The sequence below is a fragment of the Canis lupus genome, chromosome 25 (assembly GCF_011100685.1).
Source record: "Canis lupus familiaris isolate Mischka breed German Shepherd chromosome 25, alternate assembly UU_Cfam_GSD_1.0, whole genome shotgun sequence".
In the NCBI taxonomy this organism is placed as follows: domain Eukaryota; kingdom Metazoa; phylum Chordata; class Mammalia; order Carnivora; family Canidae; genus Canis; species Canis lupus.
Window position 1 is genome coordinate 22147411 of NC_049246.1, and position 25210 is coordinate 22172620.

At 33.7% G+C, this 25210-nt stretch overlaps 1 protein-coding gene across 1 annotated transcript; it reads right to left on the bottom strand.

Annotated features, from left to right (window-relative positions):
• Positions 1-24000: 24000 nt before the first annotated feature.
• LOC100686034 (L-lactate dehydrogenase A chain-like) lies at positions 24001-24993 on the bottom strand. The gene is given in 3 exon segments (XM_038573059.1): positions 24001-24242; positions 24245-24879; positions 24881-24993. Coding segments are annotated over 3 exon segments (990 nt in total).
• Between the last annotated feature and the right edge of the window lie 217 nt (positions 24994-25210).

Genomic DNA, 25210 nt, shown 5'->3' on the forward strand with positions numbered 1-25210 from the left:
TATAAAAACAGACACAGAGGGGATCTCTGGGTGGCGCAGCGGTTTGGCGCCTGCCTTTGGCCCAGGGCGTGATCCTGGAGACCGGGATCGAATCCCACGTCGGGCTCCCGGTGCATGGAGCCTGCTTCTCCCTCTGCCTGTGTCTCTGCCTCTCTGTCTCTCTCTGTGTGACGATCATGAATAAATAAATTTAAAAAAATGTAAAAAACAAACAAACAAACAAACAAAAACCAGACACAGAGATCAATGGAACAGAATAAAGAACCCAGAAATAAACCCACAGATATGGTTATTTAATTTATGACAAAGGAGCCAAGAATATACAATGGAGAATGGACATTTTCTTCAATAAATGGTGTTGAGAAAACTGGACAGCCACATTAAAAAGAATGAAATTGGACCCCATCATATACCACAGACAAAAATAAATCAAAAGTGGACTAAAGACCTGAACATAAGACATGAAATCATAAAACTTGTAGAAGAAAACATGGGTAAACTATTTGACATCAGTCTTGAAAATGATTTTTTGGATTTGACACCAAAAGCAAAGGCAACAAAAGCAATAAGAACGGCTCTATCAAACTGAAAAGTTTCTGCACAGCAAAGAAAGCTATCAACAAAATGAAAAAGCAATCTACAAAATGAGAGAAAATACTTGCAAACCATATGCCTGATAAGGGGTCAATATCCAAAATACATAAAGAACTCATACAACTCAATAGCAAAAAAATCAATGTGATTGAAAAAATGTAGAGGAGGAATTAACTCTTTTTTAAAAAGATTTACAAATGGTCACCAGGTACATGGAAAGGTTCTCAATACCAGCAATCATCAGGTAAATGCAAGCCAAAACCAGAGTAAAATATCTCACTTCTGCTGGAATGGCTATCAAAAAAGGCAAGAGATAGCAAGTGTGGGTGAGGATGTTGAAAAAAAGGGCAGCCTTATGAGCTGTTGATTGGAATGTAAATTGGGGCAGTTACTATGAGGCAGTACAGAGAATCCTCAAAAAACAAAGTAAAATTACCATATAATCTAGCACTGCCATTTCTGGGTAGCAATCCAGAGGAAATGGAAACAGGATCTCAGAGAGATATTTGAACTCCCATGTTCATTCCAGCATTGTTCACAATACCAAAATACAGAAACAACCTAAGTTTCCATCAGTGGATGGAAATGGAATGTAGAAAGTGGAATGTAGAAAGAAGACATGGAATACATATACAAATATATATATGTATATATATTCATAATGAAATATTAATCCGCCATGAGAACGAAGGAAATCCAGTCATTTGTGACATGGATGAACTTTGAGGGTATTATGCTAAGAGAAATATGTAAAACATAGAAAAACAAATACTGTACGATATCACTTATAAGTGGAATCTAAAAACGCTGAACTCATAGAAACAGAGACTAGAATGGTAGTTACCAGGGGTTGGGGAATGGGGGACATGGGGCAATGTTGGCCAAAGAGCACAAACTTCCAGTTTAAGATGAATTAGTTCTGGGATCTTATGTACAATAGGGTGAGTATATCTAATAATACTGTATTCTATACTTGAAAGTTGTTAAAGAGAGTGGATTTTAAATTATCTCACCATAAAAAAAAATGATATTATGACATGATGGAGGTGTTAGCTAATGTTATGGTCATTTGCAATCTGTAAGAGCATCTAATCAACATATACATCTTAGGCTAACAGAATGTTATATTTCAATTATATCTCAATAAAGCTAGGAAAAATACTTTATGATATATTAGTCTTTATTAAGTTGCCGCATCCCAATTTTTACAGCCTAATATGACCTATTTTATCTATTAATTAAGGAAGCACCTTGAGAAAGGAAACTTATGTGTATTACATACCACTGTATGCCTAGTACATAATAGGTATGTACAAACATTTGTAGATGGAATTTATGAATACATTTTCATATAGCTCTTGTCATCATTAAAGTATTTTTTTCAGACAAAATAAAACACTTCTATTATGTCTCCTCATCTGGAAAACTATTCATTAAGAAATTCTAAATTTCTTTGTATTCCTAGTACTCAAAATGATAGTACATTGAAGGACAAAATAAATTTTTTAAATTAATTAATTTAAAACCTGTTATTCTAGTTTAATAAAGATGATCAAAATATCGCTAGTGTATCATTGCTTTCATTTGTTTACACCCCTTGAGAAATGAAACTATTTTTTTGAGATACAAAAGGTACAATTGTCTTACAAGATTCATGAGTTAATTAAGCTGACATAAAATTCAAATACAGATCTATATCCATATAATTCCAATTCATAATTCATATATGAAAGTTAAATTTTAATTAAAATTCATAAATTGATATAGTTATAATATTTACTAGATGTTTTTTTCTAATTCAGACAAAATTCTGTCTCCAATATTAGATATGACCATAGACAGTGGGAAACTGAATTTTGTCTCAGTATTAACAGAGATAACACTTGCCCAGCCCCTGCTTTCATTAGAGATGGTAAATATTTTTTGTCCATGTTGCAGAGTTTGACATAGATTAGGTTATACATGACATTATCTAAAAATTCATAATATGAATTAATTTTTGGGAAGAATAGCTTGAAGATAAAGCTAAATTAATATTTGTTTTAGAGTTTATATAAGATATATATGGTTACCTATATAAACACACATATATATAAGATACTTTGATAAGGTATTGGTATATGTCTTTTACATATCATCAACCATATTAAGACTTTTGTGTTCCGTTTCTTAGCAAAGATTGCCATGTTAAACTTTTTTTTTTTTATTTTTTTTTATTTATGATAGGCACACAGTGAGAGAGAGAGAGAGGCAGAGACACAAGCAGAGGGAGAAGCAGGCTCCATGCACCGGGAGCCCGACGTGGGATTCGATCCCGGGTCTCCAGGATCGCGCCCTGGGCCAAAGGCAGGCGCCAAACCGCTGCGCCACCCAGGGATCCCAAGATTGCCATGTTAACCATAGCGTCCTGCCCCCAAATGTATAACTTCATTGCATAGGGATGGAATGTTGTTGATTCAACATAAATCCTACCATGACTGGAAATCTTTCCAATATGAAGAAAAAACAAGGTCAAAAATGAAGAATTAAAGACTAATAGGAAAGAAGCAGAATCCCTTACATTTTAATGTAGTTGTTAAAATCAGATTTCTGTAGGGATGGTTTTATAAGCAAAATAGTTTGTATGAAGTTGGAATTCCACAAAATGTTAAAGCTATTTAATCTCCAAATCAATTATTTGTTATTAACAAGTCATATGCCATTCATTACTTGCACAGTAATGAGTGCTTTTGAAGTAAGATGCTTAAAACACCTAAAAGAGAGAGACAGTTTGAAATTTGGATATGAAGAGAGGTCAAAAGAGGACAAAGCAATCAAGGCATAAAACCTCATTCAGGGATCAAACTCTTTGAGGAAATGAGTAACAGCCAAACATAAGAAGACTGTGAAATGGGAACTGTTAATGTCTTTTCTCACTTAGCATGTTTTCTTACCTCTAAACCCAGGATCTCTCAACTTCTGGTGGAAGCCTTTCAATCTTATGACATTAGAGAAACACATACTATGGCACTCTTTGACTTCAGATAGAGCATTACTTAGCATTATGAAGCAAATGACAAAGAATATGCCATAATCCATAAAAGTATGCTCTCTTTAATTTTCTGCCTCTAAATTTTAAATAAGGAAATAAATGGATAGAGTCCCTTCAAATACTATCTTGTATGTATTATTTATTAATTATTTTATCACTCCTAAAGTAGATTTTCCATCTTTGTACCAGGTTAGTACTTAGTCTACTTCTTTGGCAAATATCTTTCTTTTGCATTTATTTATTTATGTAATTCTCTCATTTCACAATTAGAAAACAAGTTCCTTAAGGTCTTAGTTTTAAGACTTAGTTTTAAGTCTCCCTTCCTTTTATATCCTAGGTTTATTTTTTTTTTTTTAAGATTTTATTTATTTATTCATGAGAGACACACAAAGAGAGAGAGAGAGAGAGAGAGGCAGAGCAATAGGCAGAGGGAGAAGCAGACTCCAGGCAGGGAGCCTGACATGGGACTCGATCCTGGGACTCCAGGACCACGCCCTGGGCCAAAGGCAGTAGCTAAACCGCTGAGCCATCCAGGGATCCCTATATCTTATGTTTCACAATTGCTCAGTAAATATATTTGTTCAATCATATTGGTTAAATAATATTTAAACTCTAAGAGTTTTAAACAATATAAATATATTAATATTTTCAGTATTTAACTTGCCTTAATACTGATGAATACCAGAAAAGAAAAATTTATCATAATTACAACTGTTTCCTTTTTTTTCATTAAAGATTTTATTTATTTATTCATGAGAGACAGAGAGAGAGAGAGGCCAAAACGTAGGCAAAGGGAGAAGCAGCCTCCCTGCAGGGAGCCCGATGCAGGACTTGATCTGAGATCCTGGAATCACGCTCTCAGCCAAAGGCAGATGCTCAACTGCTGAGCCACCCAGGTGTCCCTTACAACTGTTTTCTAAACAACTATCATTCTGATTTTAATTAGTATGATAAAGGTAAGCAGCAGACATATCACTTGTCATATAACATTATTATTTACATATTTTATAATTAAAGTAGATGAGACAAGAGAGAGTCAGGTTTATATTTTTTATTTATATATCAAAATGGCATCAATCTTATTTAATTTATAGACTATTAAAGACATTTATGCTTTCTTTCTTTTGGTTGTATGAGTTAACAAAATCTTAATGTCATGTTGGCTTAGTGTTTGCTGTTTGAGAGAGGAACATGCAAATACTTCATTTTTGCAAAATATAGAATAATTGCTTGTCAAATGAGCAAAGCATTTTAAAGGATAGAATTTATTTCTAAATAAATTAGTTAAATTCAGCCATCATATTGATTTTCATCTTACCTCAATATTTAACAGGCATAGAGGAAGACACAGATATATTAAGTAATTTTTTATTTTTAACTAAATTTTATCAAAGAACACTGTTTTATCATTTCCATTAGCTCAAGTATTTTATGTCCTCTTGCACTAAAGTGTCATGCTACTCAAAGCAATTTCATCTTCACTGAAGATGGTTTTAAATCTTTACCTTGTTCAGCTGCACTTTAAAATGTCTAAATATAAGGGAGGCAATTTAGCAGTAATTTATGGAACACATATGTGTATGTGAGCAGAAAAGCTAGAAGCCACAAAGTTTGATCTCATCGATTTATATAATTTGAAAAATTAGAAATGTCCAAACAAGGTAGCAGAGTAACTTAGCTTCTTGGGACATTTTTTATCCTGAAATATTATTCAGTTGGTTACATAGGAAACCATTGTATGGGAATATCAATATCAGTAGTTTATGTGATTGCAACTTCTACATGTAATGAAGATCTACCACATTTTATTTATTCATTTATCAGTTGATGAGCATTTGGGTTGTTTCCATCTTTTAGCTATTGTGAACAGCACTGCAGAAAACATTTTTGTACCGATTTTTATGTGGTTCTATGTTTTAACTTGTTTCAAGGAGTGAGTTTGTAGGCTAACATGGTAATTCTGTTTAACATCTTGAGAAATTGTCAGATTATTTTTAAAGTAGCTGCACAATTATATATCCCATCAACATTGTATGAGGGTCTCAATTTCCACACATCATCATCAACACTTGTTATTGTATTTTGATTATTGTCATCCTACTAGGTGGGAAGTGGCCTATTCTTCTTGTTTTTACTTGGATTTCCCTGATGACAGATGTTGAGCATATTTCACATTATGAAATATGTTATTATCTCTTCGTATATCATCTTTGGAGAGGTGTCTATTCAAATTTTTTGTCTATTTTAAATTAGGTTGTCTTTTTATTTTTAAGTTGTAGGAGTATTGTTTTTTATGTTATAGGTAAAAGTCACATAGTTTACAAATATTTTCTTCTGTTCTATGACTTGTATTTTGACTTTCTTGACAGTATTGTTTACAGCACAAAATTTAAAAAATTTTGATGTAGTCCATTTTATCTATATATGTGTCATTTCTGCTTTCCTCATTGTATTTAAAAAAGGCTTTGCCTAATACAAGATCACAAAGATTTGTTCCTATATTTTCTTCTAAAAGTTTTCTGTTTCTTACATATAGTCTATACTATTTTGAATAAGTTTTTGTGTATGGGTGTAAGGAAGGGGGACTCCTTTATTTGACATTTTGGCATACAGTTGTCCCAGCAACATTTCTTGAAAAGACTATCCTTTCTCATTAAATTTTCCTGACACCCCTGTCAAAAATCAGTTGACCAAAAATGTATAGGTTTATTTCTAGGCACACAGTTCAACACTTTATTGTAGAAAATAAGTAATGATGGAGAACTGGGGTGGCTCAGTCAGTTAAACATCATCCCACTCTTGGTTTCACTTCAGGTCATGATCTCAGGGTCCTAAGATCAAGCGCTGTTTGTGGCCTTCTGGAAATTCTCTTCTCCCTCTGCTCTTCCCCACCCACTAGCATTCAAGCATGCACATGTGCTCGCTCTCTCTCTCTCTCTCTCAAATAAATTTACAGATCAATAAAGTCTTGAAAATCAATAATGGTAAAACATTCAAAATAGCATATTTGATTGAATATACTACATAAAGTGCTATAGAAAACACATCACTTAAAAATCTATCAATTGAGGTTAATGACATAGATTGCCTACATAGTTGGGCAAGCTGGACTGGATTTATTTGTAATGAAAACTCCCAAAATGTCTTTAGTTGTCTATGTCTTCAGTCTTTGAAAAAAACTAACCATTTAGCCCTGCCTCATCTTGGCTAATAACAGAATACTGTGCTAAAGTATTCAGCCGCATTAAAACCTTAGATTTCATGTTCCCCCACTGTAAGAACGAAAATCCCAAATAAAACCATTAAAGAGGGATCCCTGGGTGGCGCAGCGGTTTGGAGCCTGCCTTTGGCCCAGGGAGCTAATCCTGGAGACCTGGGATCAAATCCCACGTCGAGCTCCTGGTGCATGAAGCCTGCTTCTCCCTCTGCCTCCCTCTGCCTCTGTGTGTGTGTGTGTGTGTGTGTGTGTGTGTGTGTGACTATTGTAGATAAATTTAAAAAAATTTAAAAAAAATTAAAACCATTAAAGAAAACAGTACTTAGAAATTTGATTATTTTCTCTTAATTTGCTAGCTCACATCTCTGCCACTTACTTAGGCCTTCCTAAATCTGCTGAACCTTTGGACTCAATTTGACTATTCTGGACACAGAACCCATTAGGAGTAATCTTAAAGCCAATTTTCATTCCTTCTTTAGTAAGGTAAAAAATGTCCCTTGGACTTTTATAAAATCAAGTAGGCCACATTTAAGCTATAAGAGAATTCTATTCAGGAAAATGCATTATCCTAGCCTCTCATGGCCCACTTTGCTCTGCATTGTTCAGTATCCCAGTGAATTCCTTGATTATCCTATCATTAGCCAAACATTCCATCTTTCTCAAAATCTCAAATAGCTCTGAATCTTCTGTTTCCCCCAGCTTCTAGTATCTCTCACCTTGAATATCTTAAAAGGATCCCCAAAATCCATCAGCATCCTCAGTGTACTCTGAAAACCCTTGATTTTGTATTTACTTATAAGTTTACTTATTTAAAAAAAAAAGTTTACTTATTTATTTAATGTTCTCCTTTATGGAATTTTCCAGTATTGGCCAAAAAAATTCCTCTAACATCTACAAGTACATGATTTGAAATTCCTTTTCAGTATTTTTAGTAGATGTATTATATTTAAAGACAATTTGTTTTCTTCTCCTACCTTCACACCTTACTGCCAAAATCAAAATCAGATCACTTAAATATAAAAATTACTAAAGGAAGAAAATCAGAAAAGAATACATTCACATTTAGTGAAGACAAGCAAAGGAAATTGGAATACAAATTCATTATTTTCTATACATTATGGGATATTTATTGAGGAGTATGTGAAAGTAAAGTTGTAAGATGACAGTTTATCCGCATTATGCTGTAGGACCCAACCTTTCATCATTCCTTTAAAAAAAATGAAGGCTAATATTAAGAAATATTGAGAGAGTATCCTTGAGAAATAAGAATCTAAAGTTGATACCAAAAACTGTCAGCCACTAAACTATGATTAAATATATTAGGTCAAGCACTGTTTTATTAGCTATATTACAAGGGAGATGACATATTGAAAATCTTTAACACTGGTTTCCTGTCAGTAGTGAAAAATCTTATTTTAACATGAAATCTACCTCTCCATTCCAAGAATTATTTATCACATAAAATAGATTGAAGTTGGTGACCAGATGACCAGTAAAATAGATTGATTTTGACAGAAAACCACCTGGATAAAAAATGAGTCAAACAAGCAGGTGAATTTTCACCTAGGTTGAAGCCTGGTTGTAGTAACTGAAAATATTTAGCCAGGAAAGGAAGTGGAGTATGAGGATTTTCATTGTACAGTTTGATCAGCACACAAATACAGCCTGCTAGAGGGATAGGAAGGAGTCTGAAGTGCTGAAATCCTTGATACTCATCCTAGGCACAAAGAACCAGTCCAGACACCTGGGTTCATCCATCTGTCAGTAGAGAGAGTAGATGCTTCTGGTATCATGTTTGTTCAGAAAGGTTCCTTAGGGATCCCTGGGTGACACAGCAGTTTAGCGCCTGCCTTTGGCCCAGGGCGCGATCCTGGAGACCCGGGATCAAATCCCACGTCGGGCTCCCGGTGCATGGAGCCTGCTTCTTCCTCTGCCTGTGTCTCTGCCTCTCTCTCTCTCTCTCTGTGACTATCATAAATAAATAAAAAAATTTAAAAAATATTTAGAAAGGTTCCTTAGTGACCTTTTTATTCAGAGATATGGCCATTATTAATTGGTTTGCTTAGAAGATTTTCATATTTGTGACCAAGTGTCCCAGATCATTTATAAGCAACACAGGCATGTTGCTTTTCATTACTGGAACAGATTATTGTTTTTCTTGGTGTATACATGTCACGTCTTTCTCATGTTACATTGACCTGAAACCTCAAACCTTCGTTTCTACTTCTTAGACAGAAGACACCAGATTTGCACTCATTTGACACTTATGCAGTGATCCTTTTCTCTTCTTCAGTTTCAATGGATATAGAGTCTGTTTTCTAAGACTGATCTTTTTATTTGTGCTTTGTGCAGAATACTCTTCTATCCTTAAAGATTGTTCTCCACCTTTCCTTTTTTCCCCCATGTATTCATCATCCACCTCTTTATAGGCCATTTATAGCCCCAATTTAAAAAAAAAAAAAAGGTATACAAACCTCTTAAATCTGTAAAATATATTAAAAATAGAAAAATTATTTCCTCCCACTCCTGGTACTACACTAATTTTGCTTAACAAAATTTATCAAAAGGAATTACCTAGAATTAGAGGTTTGATTTCTGTATTTTCCATACATTTCTCAACCTATGTCTGTCTGCCTTCTATCTCTCACCCAAACCTGTTGGAAACTGCTCTTTCCAAAGTCACCAAGATTTATTTTTATTTAATTTTCAGATACGTTTGATACCTATTTCTCACTCCTCACCTTTTATTGACTTTTTCCAACATTTTAATTTATGATTTTACCATGTTTCAGAAGTTTCTCATCCTTTGGTACCCACTCTTTGGTTTGCTACATTCTAGCTAAATGACTACTGTCCTCATTTTTTTCACTTATATTTTTGTTTCTCTTGATGTTCTGACTCAGGCATCTCACTTTCCCCGCTTACTGTTCACATAATTATAAAGATGTTCTTAAACTTCTATGACTGTAGTTGCTATCTCCTCACCATTGATTTCCTACCTCAATCTCTAATTAAGATTCCACTTCAGAGAAATAAAGTAGCATATGTGACTGCCTTTTAGAACATATTCCACTAGATCCTAGAGGCATCCCCAATGCATATTTAAAAGCAAAATCATAGACAAGTGTTATTCAAATCTGCTCTTTCTATCACCATGAAGAGTATACCACAATAGCCATTAAGTGAACATCACCTACCAGGCACTGCGTTAAGTACTATAAAGTGCTTTAAACACGTTAGCATATTTAATCATTTAATTTTTGAGAGAGGCTCAGTTATTATCCTCCTTTGTTGGGTAATATAATTGATGTACAGGCAACACTTGATCCAAGTCACATATCTGATAAGTAGCGAGGCCTTGACTCACACACCCAGACAGTCTGGTTTCACAATCCATCATTATCACTACGTTCTTAAGCATTGCTCAGGTCAGAAAGTCAGTCACATACCTGATGCTATTATGTTTTAACCAAAGTAAATAAATCACCAGTCATATAGAGCTACTTACAGATAACTAAAAGTCATATGTTTTTCCTTTTATATAGGCTTATTCTTTTTCTCGTCCTTTCTCTCTTTTTTTAACGGAACATGCTTTTATTTTTATCCTTTAAATTAATCTTTCAAATCCAGTTGGTTTCCTCCAACTGTCATTGTTAGGAATCTACTTCCTGTGTCTTAAATCTCATTACTGAGTTTACTCTATCAGCCTCTTAACTCCGGTCTCTGTATTTATTTCCCATGCCAATCTGGGATTTTCTATTCTATAGTTAGAATGAGTTTAAAAAAAAAAAAAAAAAAGTACATCTCATTTTACTACACATTTGTATAAAAGAATTCAATTAAATTTTGAGCAAAATTTGAAATCTTAACACTTTATACTACTAGTCATGACATGTCCCCTATAGGCAGAGTAAAGCCTATATAAGTCAAAGTATGATCTGGAAAATTAATTTCACAAAAAGTGATTGTTATTTTTAAATTATTCATTACAATTAATCTTAGAGGATTAACTATTGTAATTTAATTAATACATTTTAAAACTCCATTTAATCCATTTTTATTCTATAGAATAAAGGATTTTTGTTTAGAGACTATTTAAATGAATGATAATTTCATAATTGTGTATTTTTTTGGTATTTAAAGTAGAATTCTCTTAGGACAGTATCTTTGAGTTCCTCAGTTAGGAATCTGCCTTTCTTAGAAGTCTAAAGGTATTGGTATTGATAAACAAAGTGCTTAAAATATATTCTCTTGCTTTTCCATTTCCTGGTTAATTCAGTTTAGAAATTTATATTAATATTTCAAACCATAAATTGATAAACTTTAAAGTTAGAACAATGCTTTAATAAAAACATATTTATTAAAGAACTGAGAATTTGAAATGGTGGTAATAATTAAATTGAAAGTAAAATTTTAAGTCACAAGAAACATAGTTGATTGTTAATATGATAAATCACGATATTTATTTCCTATAGTTATCAATAAGATTTAATACTTAAATACTTAAAATCACCATTTCCACTTTGTGTGTGTGTTGGTATGTGTTTCTTTAGCTAAATAAATATGGAAATAAAATGGAAGTTCTGAGAGAAGAAATATTTTCTGGCTTCAATCTCCTTTTACAATATAGCTGAGGCTTACTTACAAAACATATTCTTTGTCCCATCATATCTGTTATGGACATAATTTATCAAAAACGCAAGAGGGAATTGTATTACTGAATAGTTCTGTTTTCTGAGTCTAGTGAGTTTCGAAATACAGTTTTCAAATGACAAATGTATACTATAAACTCCGAATACTTTTTATTTAGGATTTTTAAAGCTGTATTTGATGATATATTTGAAGTTTAGAACTAATAATTCTGTGGATATGTTTAGATTTTTATACTTTGAATAGAACATGAAAGTGTTTTTAGAGATCAGTTATAGGACCCTGTCAGAATTCCTTTGCCAAAAGGTAACTTATAAGGTTGAAATTACCAAGATTTTGGAAATTATGCACTAAGGATTGTGTACTTGATTGTGACAGTCACCAAACAAAAGCTGGTGATTTTGTAAAGCTCCAGTTGTTAACTATCATATTAGCCTTCTTAGTATTCTGAAACAGCTCTATTTAGTCTGGAAATGTTCTTCATTTATTACACTAGATCTTAACGTCTCAAATTTCAGCATGCTATTTTGAGATATAAGTAGACATGTGTCTTAATCCAGTTAGGTTGCCATAACAAAGCACCATAGACTGGGTGGCTTATACACAACAGAAATTCATTCTACAGAGTTCTGGAGGGTGGGAAGTCCAAGATCTTAGCCCCAGTAAATGCAGTGTCTGATGAGAGCCTATTTCCTGCTTCTTGAACCAATCCGCGTCTTCCCAGTGTTCTCATGTCTCAGAAGCACAAGGGAGCACTCTGGGCCTTTTTATAAGGGCACTAATCTAGTTCAAGAGGGCTTTCTCTTCGTGACTTAATCATCTCCCAAAGGCTCCACCTCCCAAGACCATCACATTGGAGATTATATTCTATGACATAATGATTTATAAGAAATATATATTTGGTTGTTCGGATTATTATATTTATATAAATTATAATTTGATCATTCAAATATATATTCCTCAGATATATCTGTTCTTCATTCACAGTTAGGGCTTCAAATTATGTATTTCTTCATCTGGTTGTTGATTCATATCCTTCATGATATCCTGTAATAAACTGATAAACATGTTGCCCTGCATTCTATGAGCCTCTCTAGCAAATTAAAAGACCCTAAAGCGGAGGCCATTAGAACCTCTGTCTGTAGCAGATTGGTCAAAGCACAGATAACAGCCTGAGGCTTGAGACTGGCATCTGAAATGGGGGTTGGTGGATAGTTTTGTAGGACTGAGCTCTTATGTGGAATTTGATGCTATCTCCAGATACATAATGTCAAAATTGAGTTAAATTCCCAGACATCCTGTTCGTGCCTGAGAATTGCATTGTGTTGTGTATGGGGAACACCCCCCTATCACACACACACACACACACACACACGCATACACACACACACACATTGTTGGAGTTAGTGAAAGAATGCCAAAAGAAATTTCAACATAGGAATTTTCGAAACATAAACATTTAGTCCATTACAAAAGGGATAGTTTTACACACACACACACCTACATGTATGTGTATTAATCTACTCAGGCTGGCATAACCAAATGCTGTTGACTCAATTGCATAAACCACAGAAATTAATTTCTCTCAGTTCTGGAGGTTGGGAAGTCCAAGATCAGGATGCCATAATAGTTAGTTCTGGTAAGAGCTGTCCTTCTGGATTGTAGACAACTGCTTACTCACTGTGTTTTCATATAGCAGAGAAAACAAGCTCTCTGGTCTGCTCAGGTATACTAATCCCATCATGAAAGCTCTACCTCTTAGGACTTCATCTAAACATAATTATTTCCCAAAAGCTTCATCTCCGAAAACATCACCCTGGGTTTTTAGGCTTCAACATACAAATTTTAGGGGGACATATTTTAGTCTATAGTAATATACATGGGTATTTACATGTGTGAGTATGAACATACATAATCATGTTTTTTAGGTAGTTCCTTCACTGGATGGAGGGGAGAATGTATCTTTTCAGCTTTCCTTTTTTTTTAAGTTTAAGAACAGTGAAAAGGAAGAAGTAAACCTGTCTTTATTACAAGTTACAACCGACATGGTTCTTTGCACAGAGAATCTTATGTAATCTACAAAAAAGCTATTAGAAATAACAGGATACAAGATCAGTATAAAAATAAATTATAGCTTTATATGCTAGCAACAAATAATTAAAAGTTAAAAATAATATTTACAACTTTAAAAATGTGAAATAGAGATAAGTCTAACAAAAAATGTGCAACTTCTGTACACTGCACACTACAAATATTGCCAAGAGAAATTAAATAAGACCTAAATAAATGGAGGGTTGGAGAAGTTGATATTATAATGATATTGCTCCCCAAATGTATTTATAGATTCAGTGCAATTCTAGTTGAATTCTAGCAGCCTCTTTTTATATAATTGACAAACTGATTTTACAATTCACATAGAAATGCAAATAAACCAGAATAGCCAAAACAATTTTGAAAAATAACTATTTTGGAGGATTTAAAGTATCTAATTTCAAAGTTATAAGACCACAGAAATCAAGACAAATAATATACAAAGAGTAAACAAAATACAGAGTCCAGAAATAGACCCTTTTTTATGTGGTCAATTGATTTTCAGCCAAACTGCAAAAGTAAATCAGTCGACAAAGGATAGACTATAGTCAATGGCTTTAGAAAAGTTAGATACCTGCATGCAAAAAATAAACTGTTTCATACCTTACACTATTCAACTAAAAAAATGGATCATAGATCCAAATGTAAAACCTATAAAACCTGTAAAAACTATAAAACTTCAGAAGAAAACCTAAGGGACAATCTTTGTGACCTTGGGCTAAGTGATGTTTCTTTGCGTATAATACCAATAGCACAATCCATTAAAATAAACCATAAATTAGGCTTTATCAAAATCAAGAAAATGCTACTCTTTGAAAGACATCTTAAAAGAATAAATAGCCACTGACTGGATGAAAATAATGACAAGTCACATACCTGATAAAAGACTTCTATTTAGGAGTTATATCTAAAGTACTCTCAAAACTCAGTAATTTGTAAACTATGCAATTTTAAAAAGTGGGCAAACAAGATAGGGAAATATCCTAGATATGCATGGACAGATGAATGGATAAATAAAATGTGATACACAGACACATACACAGTGGATATTATTCTGCCATAAAAAGGAAATCCTGCTATTTGCAACAACATAATGGACCCAGAGGGCATTATATGCTAGTGAAATAAGTCAGAGAAAGACAAAACCTGTATGATCTCACTAATATGTGGAAGCAAAAAATATAGAACTTTTAGAGTAGTTGCCAAGAGGGGAGGGTTGGGAGAAATGGGGAGATGTTGGTCAAAGGATACAAACTTACAAAGTTTGTATATATATCATTATCCAAAATTATATAATGAGTAAGCTCCATGGACTAAGGTGCACATGGTAGCTATAGATAATATTGTATTGTACACTTTAAAGTTGCTATAAGAGTAGAGCTTTTTAAATGCTCTCACCAGAAAAACAAAAACAAAATTGCAATTATGTAAGGTGAAGACTAGGTTAACTAACATTATATGGTAAACATTCTGCAATGTATCTGTGTATCGAATCATCACATTGAATACAAACTTACACAATACTATGCTGATTATATTTCAATAAATCGGGAAAAAAAACTAAAAATTGAAAATAGGCAAAAAATATAAACAGGCACTGTTTATATGAATGTCAGATAAGATATATGAATGTCATATAAGCCCATGAAAATATGCTTAACATGATTAGACAATAGGGAATGCAAATAAAACCATAATGAGATACCACTTCACCTATAAGAATAGCTAAAATGAAAAATGATTAACCCTACTGAGTTAAGTAAAGGTGCTGAGCAATTGGATCATACACTGCTGATGAGAACGCAAAAGAGTACAAATACTTTGGAAAACAGTTTATCAATTTCTTAAATAGTTAAACACATACCTTCTGTTTCACTCAGCCATTTAACTCCTAGGTGTTTATCCCAAAGAATCAAAAGCATATACAAGTATACAAAGACTTGTACATTAATGTAGACTTATTTTTAAGAGTCAAAAATAGGAAACACCCCAAATATCCCTTACCAGGTGAATGGGTATACAGACTATGGTTAGCTGTACAATTGAGTATGACTCAGAGTTAAAAAAATACTGTGCTATTAATTCATGCAATATGGATCTATGCCAGGATACTTATATTGAATGAAAGAAGCCATGCTCTATCCCCCTCAGAAAATAATGCACGCTGAATGATTCTATTTAAATAAAGTTCTAGAAAATACAAACTAAATTAAAGGCAGATCATGATCACCTGAGGTTTGGATGTGTAAGTGTGGAAGGTGCTTTTAATTGAAATGAGTAGAGAAGAACAGAGTAAGAGATTATAAAGGGTGCAAAGAAACTCGGTGGTGATTAATTATCATAGTTGTGGTGAAAGTTCCATATATGTCAAAACTTACCAAAGTATAGTATTGAAAAATATCAGTGTGCTTGTCAGTTAAATTTTGGTAAAGTTGTTACACAAAACTTTTAAAAAGATCTTAATTTATTCAATTAAGGAAAATCTAAATTACGTCTATATCCTATATTAAAAAAATTAAAGAGGACATATTTTCAGAAACTGATTTTGTTGTTGTTGTTACATTCTGGGACTTAAAGTCTGTGGTAGTGTGGCTTTGGTCCAAGGAACTGAGCTGCAAAACTTTCTGTTTATTTCACAACTTAAGAAAGATTTAACAATAAACTGTGTGTGTGTGTGTATGTGTTTTAAGTTTCTTTGCTTCAGAACGACTTATTATGGCATTTTGTTTAAAATGACCTTTAGATTATTTCAAAAACATTGCTGTAGAAGCATTTTTCATGATAACTAAGGTGATAGTAAAGAACTATAAAAAAGAAAATCTGGCATATTCTGATTTCCTTTGGAACCAAGGATATTTCAGGTTAGAAAAGAAATGAAGGAAGCAATTTTTCTGTGCTGGGATCAGATTGAGTTCATATTCAAGCCTGTAATCCTTTCTTAATTGTTCCAGAAATACCTTATAAAAATGTAGTCATTTAGAAGTGGTTTCATATGAATTATTTCCCTTGTACCCAGGCTTTTAATTGTTTTCCATATATATTCAAGATTTATTTATTTATTTATGAGAGACACAGAGAGAGAGGCAGAGACACAGGCAGAGGGAGGAGAAGCAGGCTCTATGAAGGGAGCCTGATGTGGGACTCGATCCTAGGACTCCAGGATCACACCCTGGGCATGAAGGTAGGTGCTAAACCACTGAGCCACCCAGAGATCCCATTTTTTTTCCTTTTAAAAGTAGTTCCTACTTCACCCTTAATTTAAGTCAGAAATAAAAACTAGCTGAAAGTTTCATTGGAGTGGTGATGACACTCCCTCATAGATAATTTGAATGTGAATAATGAGCTGCTGTAATACACGTTCATGGCTTCAGTAGACTTTGTCTAAATTCCCTTTAAATAGTGAAGTATGTTGGCTGCTTGACTGCTGTCTGTTCTCTAGCAGTTTCCTAGACAGGCTATCTCTCAGTGAAGTCAGACTCTATCTTCATAGTGTGGGTCACATGTATATCAGCCAACTGTTAAAGCTCAAAGTGAGGGGATGGCTGCCAACTTTACTAAGTGCAGATTTCATTTTCATTATCTGTAGGTTAACTGCTCCCTGAGTCTCTTATTAACATCCATCTGATTCAATAGCCTGCACCTTTCTTGAAGCCAATCTGCCTTCTCTCTTTTTCTCTGTTTTTTTTTTTTTAAATTTATTTTTATTGCTATTGTCTGTTAACCAGGTGAGTGCAATAAACAGACTTTGTTCAGGGGCAGATATCAGAATTTAGTCCTAATACTTCCTATGTATTATTTCCATACATTTTCAAATTAAAGTTGTGCTGATAATAATCATTTGGGGATTTTCTGGAGTATTTAGATCATTTATAGACAGTTTTTTAATAATTCAGACACATTAAATGAAATACCAAGTGTATATTTTCCAAATCAATTCTATTTCCTTCTATTATCAGAATTGATATTCTGTGTAGAAATAACTAAGGTCTGTAGTTAGTTGCAGTCTCTTCTTCTAATATCTCATTTTTGGAGATCAAGGTTTAAGGAAAGGGAGAGGAAGCTCATGTCTTGGAAAGTCATAGGGCAATAGAGTGGAAATAGAGTGGAAAGCGGTAAAGCACATGGAGTTTAGGAAAATGTACAATGCAGAGTCTATTATGGTAATTTTCGTTATATAAATATGGCATTCAACTTCTGTTTGACTTTCACTTGGTCTTCTTTTTCTCCACACCATCCAAAAAGAAGAGATAAGCTTATCAGTGAATGAAGGAATTTGCCACAAGGAAAGGAGAGAGGGGAATTCTTTTGAAGGGACAGAAGGAACAAATAAAATATTTCATTTCGTTTTATCACTTAAATAATTGAAGTACTTGCTAATTGTGTGGTTAATTTTAGTAATCTCTGTAGATAGAATCATGAGTTCTTTTTTTCCAGCTACCAGTACTCTGACCACAATAAATACCTCAATAAATACTAACCTCCTGTTGAGGATAGGAAGCCTCCTTTTCTGTTACTAAGAATCAAAGTTCAACTCCATTCTGAGTGATGAGGAAAACTTGAAGTCATCTTAGGACATTTCATACTGTGAATCTATTGTCTACTTGCTATTGCTGTTGTTTTTATTTATGCAGTTCTAGAAATCTATAGTGGTTCAACCTAATCTTTATTGACTGTCATTTTACCATACAGTGCACCTACTTTAAAAATCTTAAAAAAAAATAAAGGATTCCACATATATGAAAGAGAAGAAGACATAGACTTCATATAGAAGTAGAGAAGCAAAATGAATTTAGTGGTAAAGAGTGCATGTTTTAGAGTAAGATAAAACTGGATTCAAAGCCTTATTAATTCCTTATAATCTTGGGAAGACAGGTTATATAAAATCGCTGTTATATAATTTCTTGATGTGGAAAATTAAAAAAAAAAAAAAAAAAAAAGACTGCGAGATCTGTGGGTGGCTCAGCGGTTTGGCGCCTGCCTTTGGCCCCGGGGCGTGATCCTGGAGACCCTGGATCAAGTCCCACATCGGACTCCCTGCTTCTCCTTCTGCCTGTGTCTCTGCCTCTCTCTCTCAGTGTGTCTCGTGAATAAATTAAAAAATAATTTAAAAATCTTAAAAAAAAAAAAGACTGCCATTTAGTACTGTGGTAAAGACTAAGATAATTTTATTAATACTCAATTTTAGCCTTAATTTTAGCCACCACTGCCAGTTATTGTTTTGAATTTAGTTATAGTTTGTTCTCAAGGTCCCAACTCATTTGAAATGTAACATTTGTAGATGTGGTGCAAGGGGAAAATGTTAATATATCAAGACCTTGCATTTATTTATTTATTTATTTATTTATTTATTTATTTATTTATTTATTTAAGACCAAAGAGAGATAGAGAGAAAGAGAGGCAGAGACACAGGCAGAGGGAGAAGCAAGCTCCATGCAGTGAGCCCGACGTGAGATTTGATCCCTGGTCCCCAGGATCAGGCCCTGGGCTGAAGGCAGCGCTAAACCGCTAAGCCACCCGGGCTGCCCAAGAGCTATTTAAATTGAGATGTTTATTTACCTGGTTTGACTGAAAGAAAAAAAAAAAATGTTGTTTTGGGGGAATCAAATGTTTTATTTTTGCTTAAGGAATGCTATAAAGTGAAAAAAAATTACAATTTATTCTACCTCTAAGTTCTGCCAGCATCCCTGCCTTTCTGAAGCTACATGGATTCTTCATACAGCTACAGTCATAATGCAATGCATCTGAAGAGAATGCAGATTTGTTTTAATAGTTGTATTCAGGGGCAGCCGGGTGGCTCTGTTGGTTAAACACCTGCCTCAGGCTCAGGGTCCTGGGATGGAGCCCCACATCAGGCTCCTGGCTCAGTGGGGAGTCTGCTACTCCCTCTCCCTCTGCTCCTCCCCCTGTTCCTGTGCACCTGAGCACACACTCTCTCTCTCCCTCTCAAATAAATAAAAAATCTTAAAACAAATTTTTAAAAAGTCATATTCAAAACCGGTTCTTCTGAGAACAAGCATCAGTTTCTTCTTTAAACTTTGGAGATCTTGAATGTTTTACAGATGATATTATGGTAACATGAGTAGTATATTTACACATTATTAATGATTTTTAGTTGTGCCATCCAGTAAACAAACATCTCTAGTCATGTCTTTATTTTCTTAAATTTCATTTCAGAAAGCATCTTTTTTCTGTATTTGCATAATATGAAAGGTAGCTTAATCAGTAGTCCCATATTTACGAAGTACATCTTATATTTTCAGAATTATCTTTTATTATTTCCCACTGATAAGTTCCTTTTTAGAATGCAAAAAAGTTCTCAGAGAAAGATGAACATTCTGAATTAAAATTATAAAAGGATTATTTAAAGAATAAAATTTGATAAACAAGAAAATCTGTTCATATTTGGAATATCTACAAAGGAAATCCTGTGAATCTAAAATTAATCAGAGTGGTAAAATGACAGGATAATAAGAGTCTGTCATACAGTAAAGATGCTACCAGAGCAGTGATATTTAGTGCTCAGTAGAGTTTGGGGATTCATTTTTCTTCTTTTTCCTTTTGTTTAAAGGAAGCAAGCCCTTATAGAATAATTTTGGGGAGGAATGGGAAAAGTAAATTTGTTTTACAGGAGAATATCTTTTGCTTGTCACTTCTAATTGGCTGAGAGTTTAAATATATCTTTAGTTAATAGAAGCATTAAGAAGAATAAATCAATATACATAACATAAAATTAAAATATTAGCAGTTCAGGAAAATCATTAGAATAATAGAATCAATGAAATGATAAAACAAATAAACATACTGATCATAGGTCTTTAAAATTCCATGTCTAACTATTTCAAAATTCTGTCATTTCTGAAACTGATTCTTGCTTTGTCTCTTCAGAGTGTATTTTTCTTACTTGTTTGAAATATCTTGTTATTTCAGTGAAATCTGAATATGATGTATCAGGTAACAGAAACTGAGGTATGAGACCTTTAGTGTGACGATTTATGTTAACCTAGATAGAAATTGAGTCCTGCTGTATTGTCCTTGTTTTCATCTTCTCCTTTGATTTTGAGCTTTTGTAGGTACTCCTTCAAAGAGAGACTACATGTTACAGCTCTTTTAGCTATGTACCATTGTTTTTATACAAAGGTCTTTTTTTATGTGGTGGTCAGGTGTGGGTGAGGAAAAGTTTTCTATTGTTTTATGATTAAACTCATTCTTTTAGTTGTCCTGTGCATCGAGACTATGACATTCAAACTATTTTTCCACTGATATAGATTCCTTTCCATCCACCCAGCCCTTTGATGGGACAGAAATGCTAGGAGATAGATTGATAGATTGGCAGACTCTAATAAAATAGAACCTGAAGGTTATGCCTTTTTATGGAGAAGTTTAGAAGAAATCCACAATAATCACTTTTTCTTCTTCCCCTGTTGGTGTCTGGTGGGTATCTTTCTCAGACTTCTACCATCATACCTGATGGAATTTCTGGAGGTAAAGTCTGTGAAAGTGTAGGGGACACCACTGACACCTCTGCTCCCAGGAAGTTCTCACTTTTAAACTAATACACATTCAATCTCCAGCAGTTTGTTGGGATTACCATTTAAATTTATCTACTAGTTTATGACTTAAGCAACTTCTACTCAAAGTAAACAGATCTTGTCTGTGACTCTCTTAATGTGCCTACTTGTGTCTTCAGATTTTAAAGTTGTGGTTTGTTCTGCAACTTTAGTTCTCATGGCTCGAAAAATAAAGTAAGCTATGCTTAGATGGCTTTTTTCTTGTTGATACATTGGAAATGACAACTTTCAAGCTCTTCACATATTGGGACTGAAACAATAAGTCCTCCAGACCATCAATATTTAAACCTTCTTCTTCTTTCAAGATGTTAAAGCTTTTCTTTCTAAACATTGCTTTTGCTAAATTGCACATATGTTCATACAGTATTTTCATATTCCTTTAGTTGGCAATTTTTCTAGTGTTATTTGATATATGTTTTATGAATGATTAGGAAGAAATATTTTATTGAGATTGCAAATATTGAGGCTTTCCCTCATTGTATTTATTGATTTCTAATTTAATTCTTTGATCGTAGACTTAAAGTTTGATCTTTTGCAGTGTAATATGTTTTCATTTCCCACCATATGCTCTGTCTTGATGAGTAGTCAGTGTATAATTTTTTTAAATATGTATTCTAGGGCTGTTAGATGTTGAGATCTTTAAGTGAGTTTTGTTCATAGTGTTGTTTAAGTCTTCTGTATGTCAAAATAAGAGAATAGATATAAATATATACATAAATATATAATAGAAATAGAATAGAAATAGAATAGAAATATAATAATAACTTTTTAGTTGTCCTATCAGTTACTGAGAGAGTTGGTGAATTTCCCCTCTGTGACTGCAGATTTATCTTAATTTTCTGCTTAGTTTTTGTTTCATATATTTGAAAGTCATCCATACACACACACATACACACACACGCAATTTTCATGATGAATTAAACCTTTCAAGATAATGAAATATATCTTATTAAATTTCCTTAATGGTAACAGCCACACCGGCTTTCACATGATTATGTTTTGCACTGTAAAATTCTTTCATCCTCTCCTCTTTTTTTTCCCTTAATATTTAATGTGCATTTGTTTTAAAAAGCATACCATTGTTAAAAAATAAACAAACAAATAAATAAATAAATAATAAAAGCATACCATTGGTTCCTACATCTGTATTTGTATCCAGTCTCCCAGTCTTGCCTTAAATCGGAAGTTTTAGGTCCATTTACAGTTAATCTATTTTTTTAAACAGTTGGGTTTAGCTCTTGCACTTTATTCTCTATTTCTGTTAACCTATTCCACTTTTTATTTCTTTACAAATGTGTATTTTGCCTAATTTAGTATTATTATTGTGTACTGTCTTAAAATCAATCAATTCTTTATTGGCTTTTTTGCTATGTATCTTTATATTATTTTTAATGGTTGCTGAAGAGATTGAAGCATTAAATTCTTTTTGTGTCTTTCATACTTTGTGCTATTTTTGTCATATATATTATTTATACATATCTTTTTAACCCCAACATATATATTTATGCTATTGTTTTTCTTGTACATTTGTTGACTTTTATCAGTAAAGTTGCAAGGAATGTATGAAAAAGTCTATTAAAACTTTCTCAGTTCCAATACTTTTTGTCACATTTGCCTTATAATTTCTCTATATCATTTATGGATAGATAGTATGTGCCAAAATTTTAAGTGTCTCAAATTCGAAAAAATCTTGTTCACTTAAGGAAAAGAAACACAAATTGGAATGACAATATGGAAAAGCTGGTTTGGCAGTATATTCCTGGTGTCATCTTAAGATTATTTAAATCTATGACTTCCTTTAAAACAAGGATGACATCTTATAAATCACTGTCAATAGCTGGGGTCTAGCATAATATCTAACATCTAATAACCACAGTTTGAATGTTTGTAAAATCAAATATTTGTAAAGTTTAATCAAACTTTAAAAATATTCTCTGTATTAATAGTGAACATTTATTGAAGATTTATAAACCATTATTTGATAATGGTGTTTATCAAGCATTATTCTCATTTACTATGTAATTAAAGCCATGTGACAACACAATGAAATATGTACATAGAATATTCCTATTTTACAGAAAAACAAATCAATACATAGAAATTTTTTTTTTCAAAATACACAGTTGATAAGTGGCAAAGGCAAGAATCAAAGCAAGCATACTTTTGATACATTTCTTAAATTGCCTTTCAGTATACTAAAATATATTACATACCTCTTGACTAATGAAATACTAAGTTTCTGCTTAGATCATGCATTGCAAACTTGTATTATGGTCTGTTATTTCTTTTTTTTTTTTCACTGTTCAAAATTTATTTGGTATTTTAGTTGGTATGACAGATAGTTGGTTGCATTGTCTCTTTACATTATATGGCAATGTACACTATATTCTGACATATATAGTACACAAAATAAGATCCTTTAGAAGAATTATGCACAATACATGCAATATTGAATTTATACATTGGATTCCAGGATGTGACTGAAGAAAAAAAAATGGACTAGGCACGTTGGGTATTGAGGTGAAGGAATCAGAAGTTACAAAACACAGTAAATACACTGGTTTGAGGAGTAACTGCAGCATATGTGACATTGGCAGTGGTGCCTCTGAGATAGTAAAACTATATTACATTAACCAATTTAGGACTACACAAGACAGGTATCATCCAGCATCAGGATATAACTGCAGGGTTTTGTGAACCATTCCCATTTGTAACTTTAGGAAACTGATGTTTTTCTTAGGCCATTTTAATATTACTACTTGAGTGACAGGTCAGATAATAAGGACAATATACACAACCTCCAACTAAAATCTTGTAGTCTAGACAGTGACATGGAACATTAGAAAATTTTAAAACTGCAGCTCCTTTTGGATTCCCCACAGTGTATCTGCACTCTCATTCAAACGGACCTCTTCCTCAGGAGTTAGAGTCACCTTCACAGCATCGAAGATTCCATTCTGTCTCAAGATGCAAGGAACACTAAGGAGGACATCTTTTATTCTGTAGAGACCCTTAATCATGGTAGAAATTGGATGCACCCGCCAAGATTCTTCATTATACTTTCTACTTTCTGCCAAATCTGCCACATCTGTCCAATGGCCCAGGAAGTGTAGCCTTTCAGTTTGATCACCTCATAGGCACTGTCAACCACCTGTTTGTGAAACTCTTTCCACTGTTCCTCATCTGCATCAGTGCCTAAGGGTGCATTCTTCGGAGAGACACCAGCAACATTTACTCCACTCCATACAGGCATACTGGAGTCTCCATGCTCTCCAAGGACCCACCCATGACAGCTTAATGGGTGAACTTCCAGCCTTTCCCACATTAGGTAATGGAACCGGGCTGAATCCGGATTGCAACTACTTCCAATAACGTGGTTTTTGGAACAGCCATTTATCTTCCAAGCCACATAGGTCAAGTTATCCACTGGATTGGAAACAATAAGCAACTTGCTGTTTGGGCTGTATTTGACAATATTAGGAATGATGAATGTAAAGATGTTCACCTTAAGCTGGACCAAACTAAGACAACTTTCTCCTTCTTGCTGACATGCCCCAGCCATGATAATAACCAGTTTGGAGTTTGCAGTCACATTATTATCTTTGCCAGGGACAATTTTTGGTGTTCTAAGGAAAAGGCTGCTGTGCTGGAGATCCATCATCTCTCCCTTCAATTTGTCTTTCATGACTTCAACAAGAGTGAGTTCACCTGCCAAGTCCTTCATTAATACTGGTGGCACAAGCCATGCTGACAGCACGAACCCCAACAACTGTAATCTTATTCTGGGGGATATGATCTTCCTTAAGAAGATTCTGAATCAGCTGATCCTTGATCGTTGCCATTTTGGACTTAGAACCAGAAGGAATCGGGAGTGCACGTTGGGTGGTGAGTGGCAGCAGCGGCTCCAACTCCTAGTCTATTATTTCTAAAAACAAAATTGAAAGGTGCCTGGCTGACTCAGTTGGTGGAACATGAGACTCTTGATATCAGGGTTGTGGATTTGAGCCCCCAGTTGGGAGTAGAGATTTCTTAAAAATAAAATATTCGAAAATAAATAAA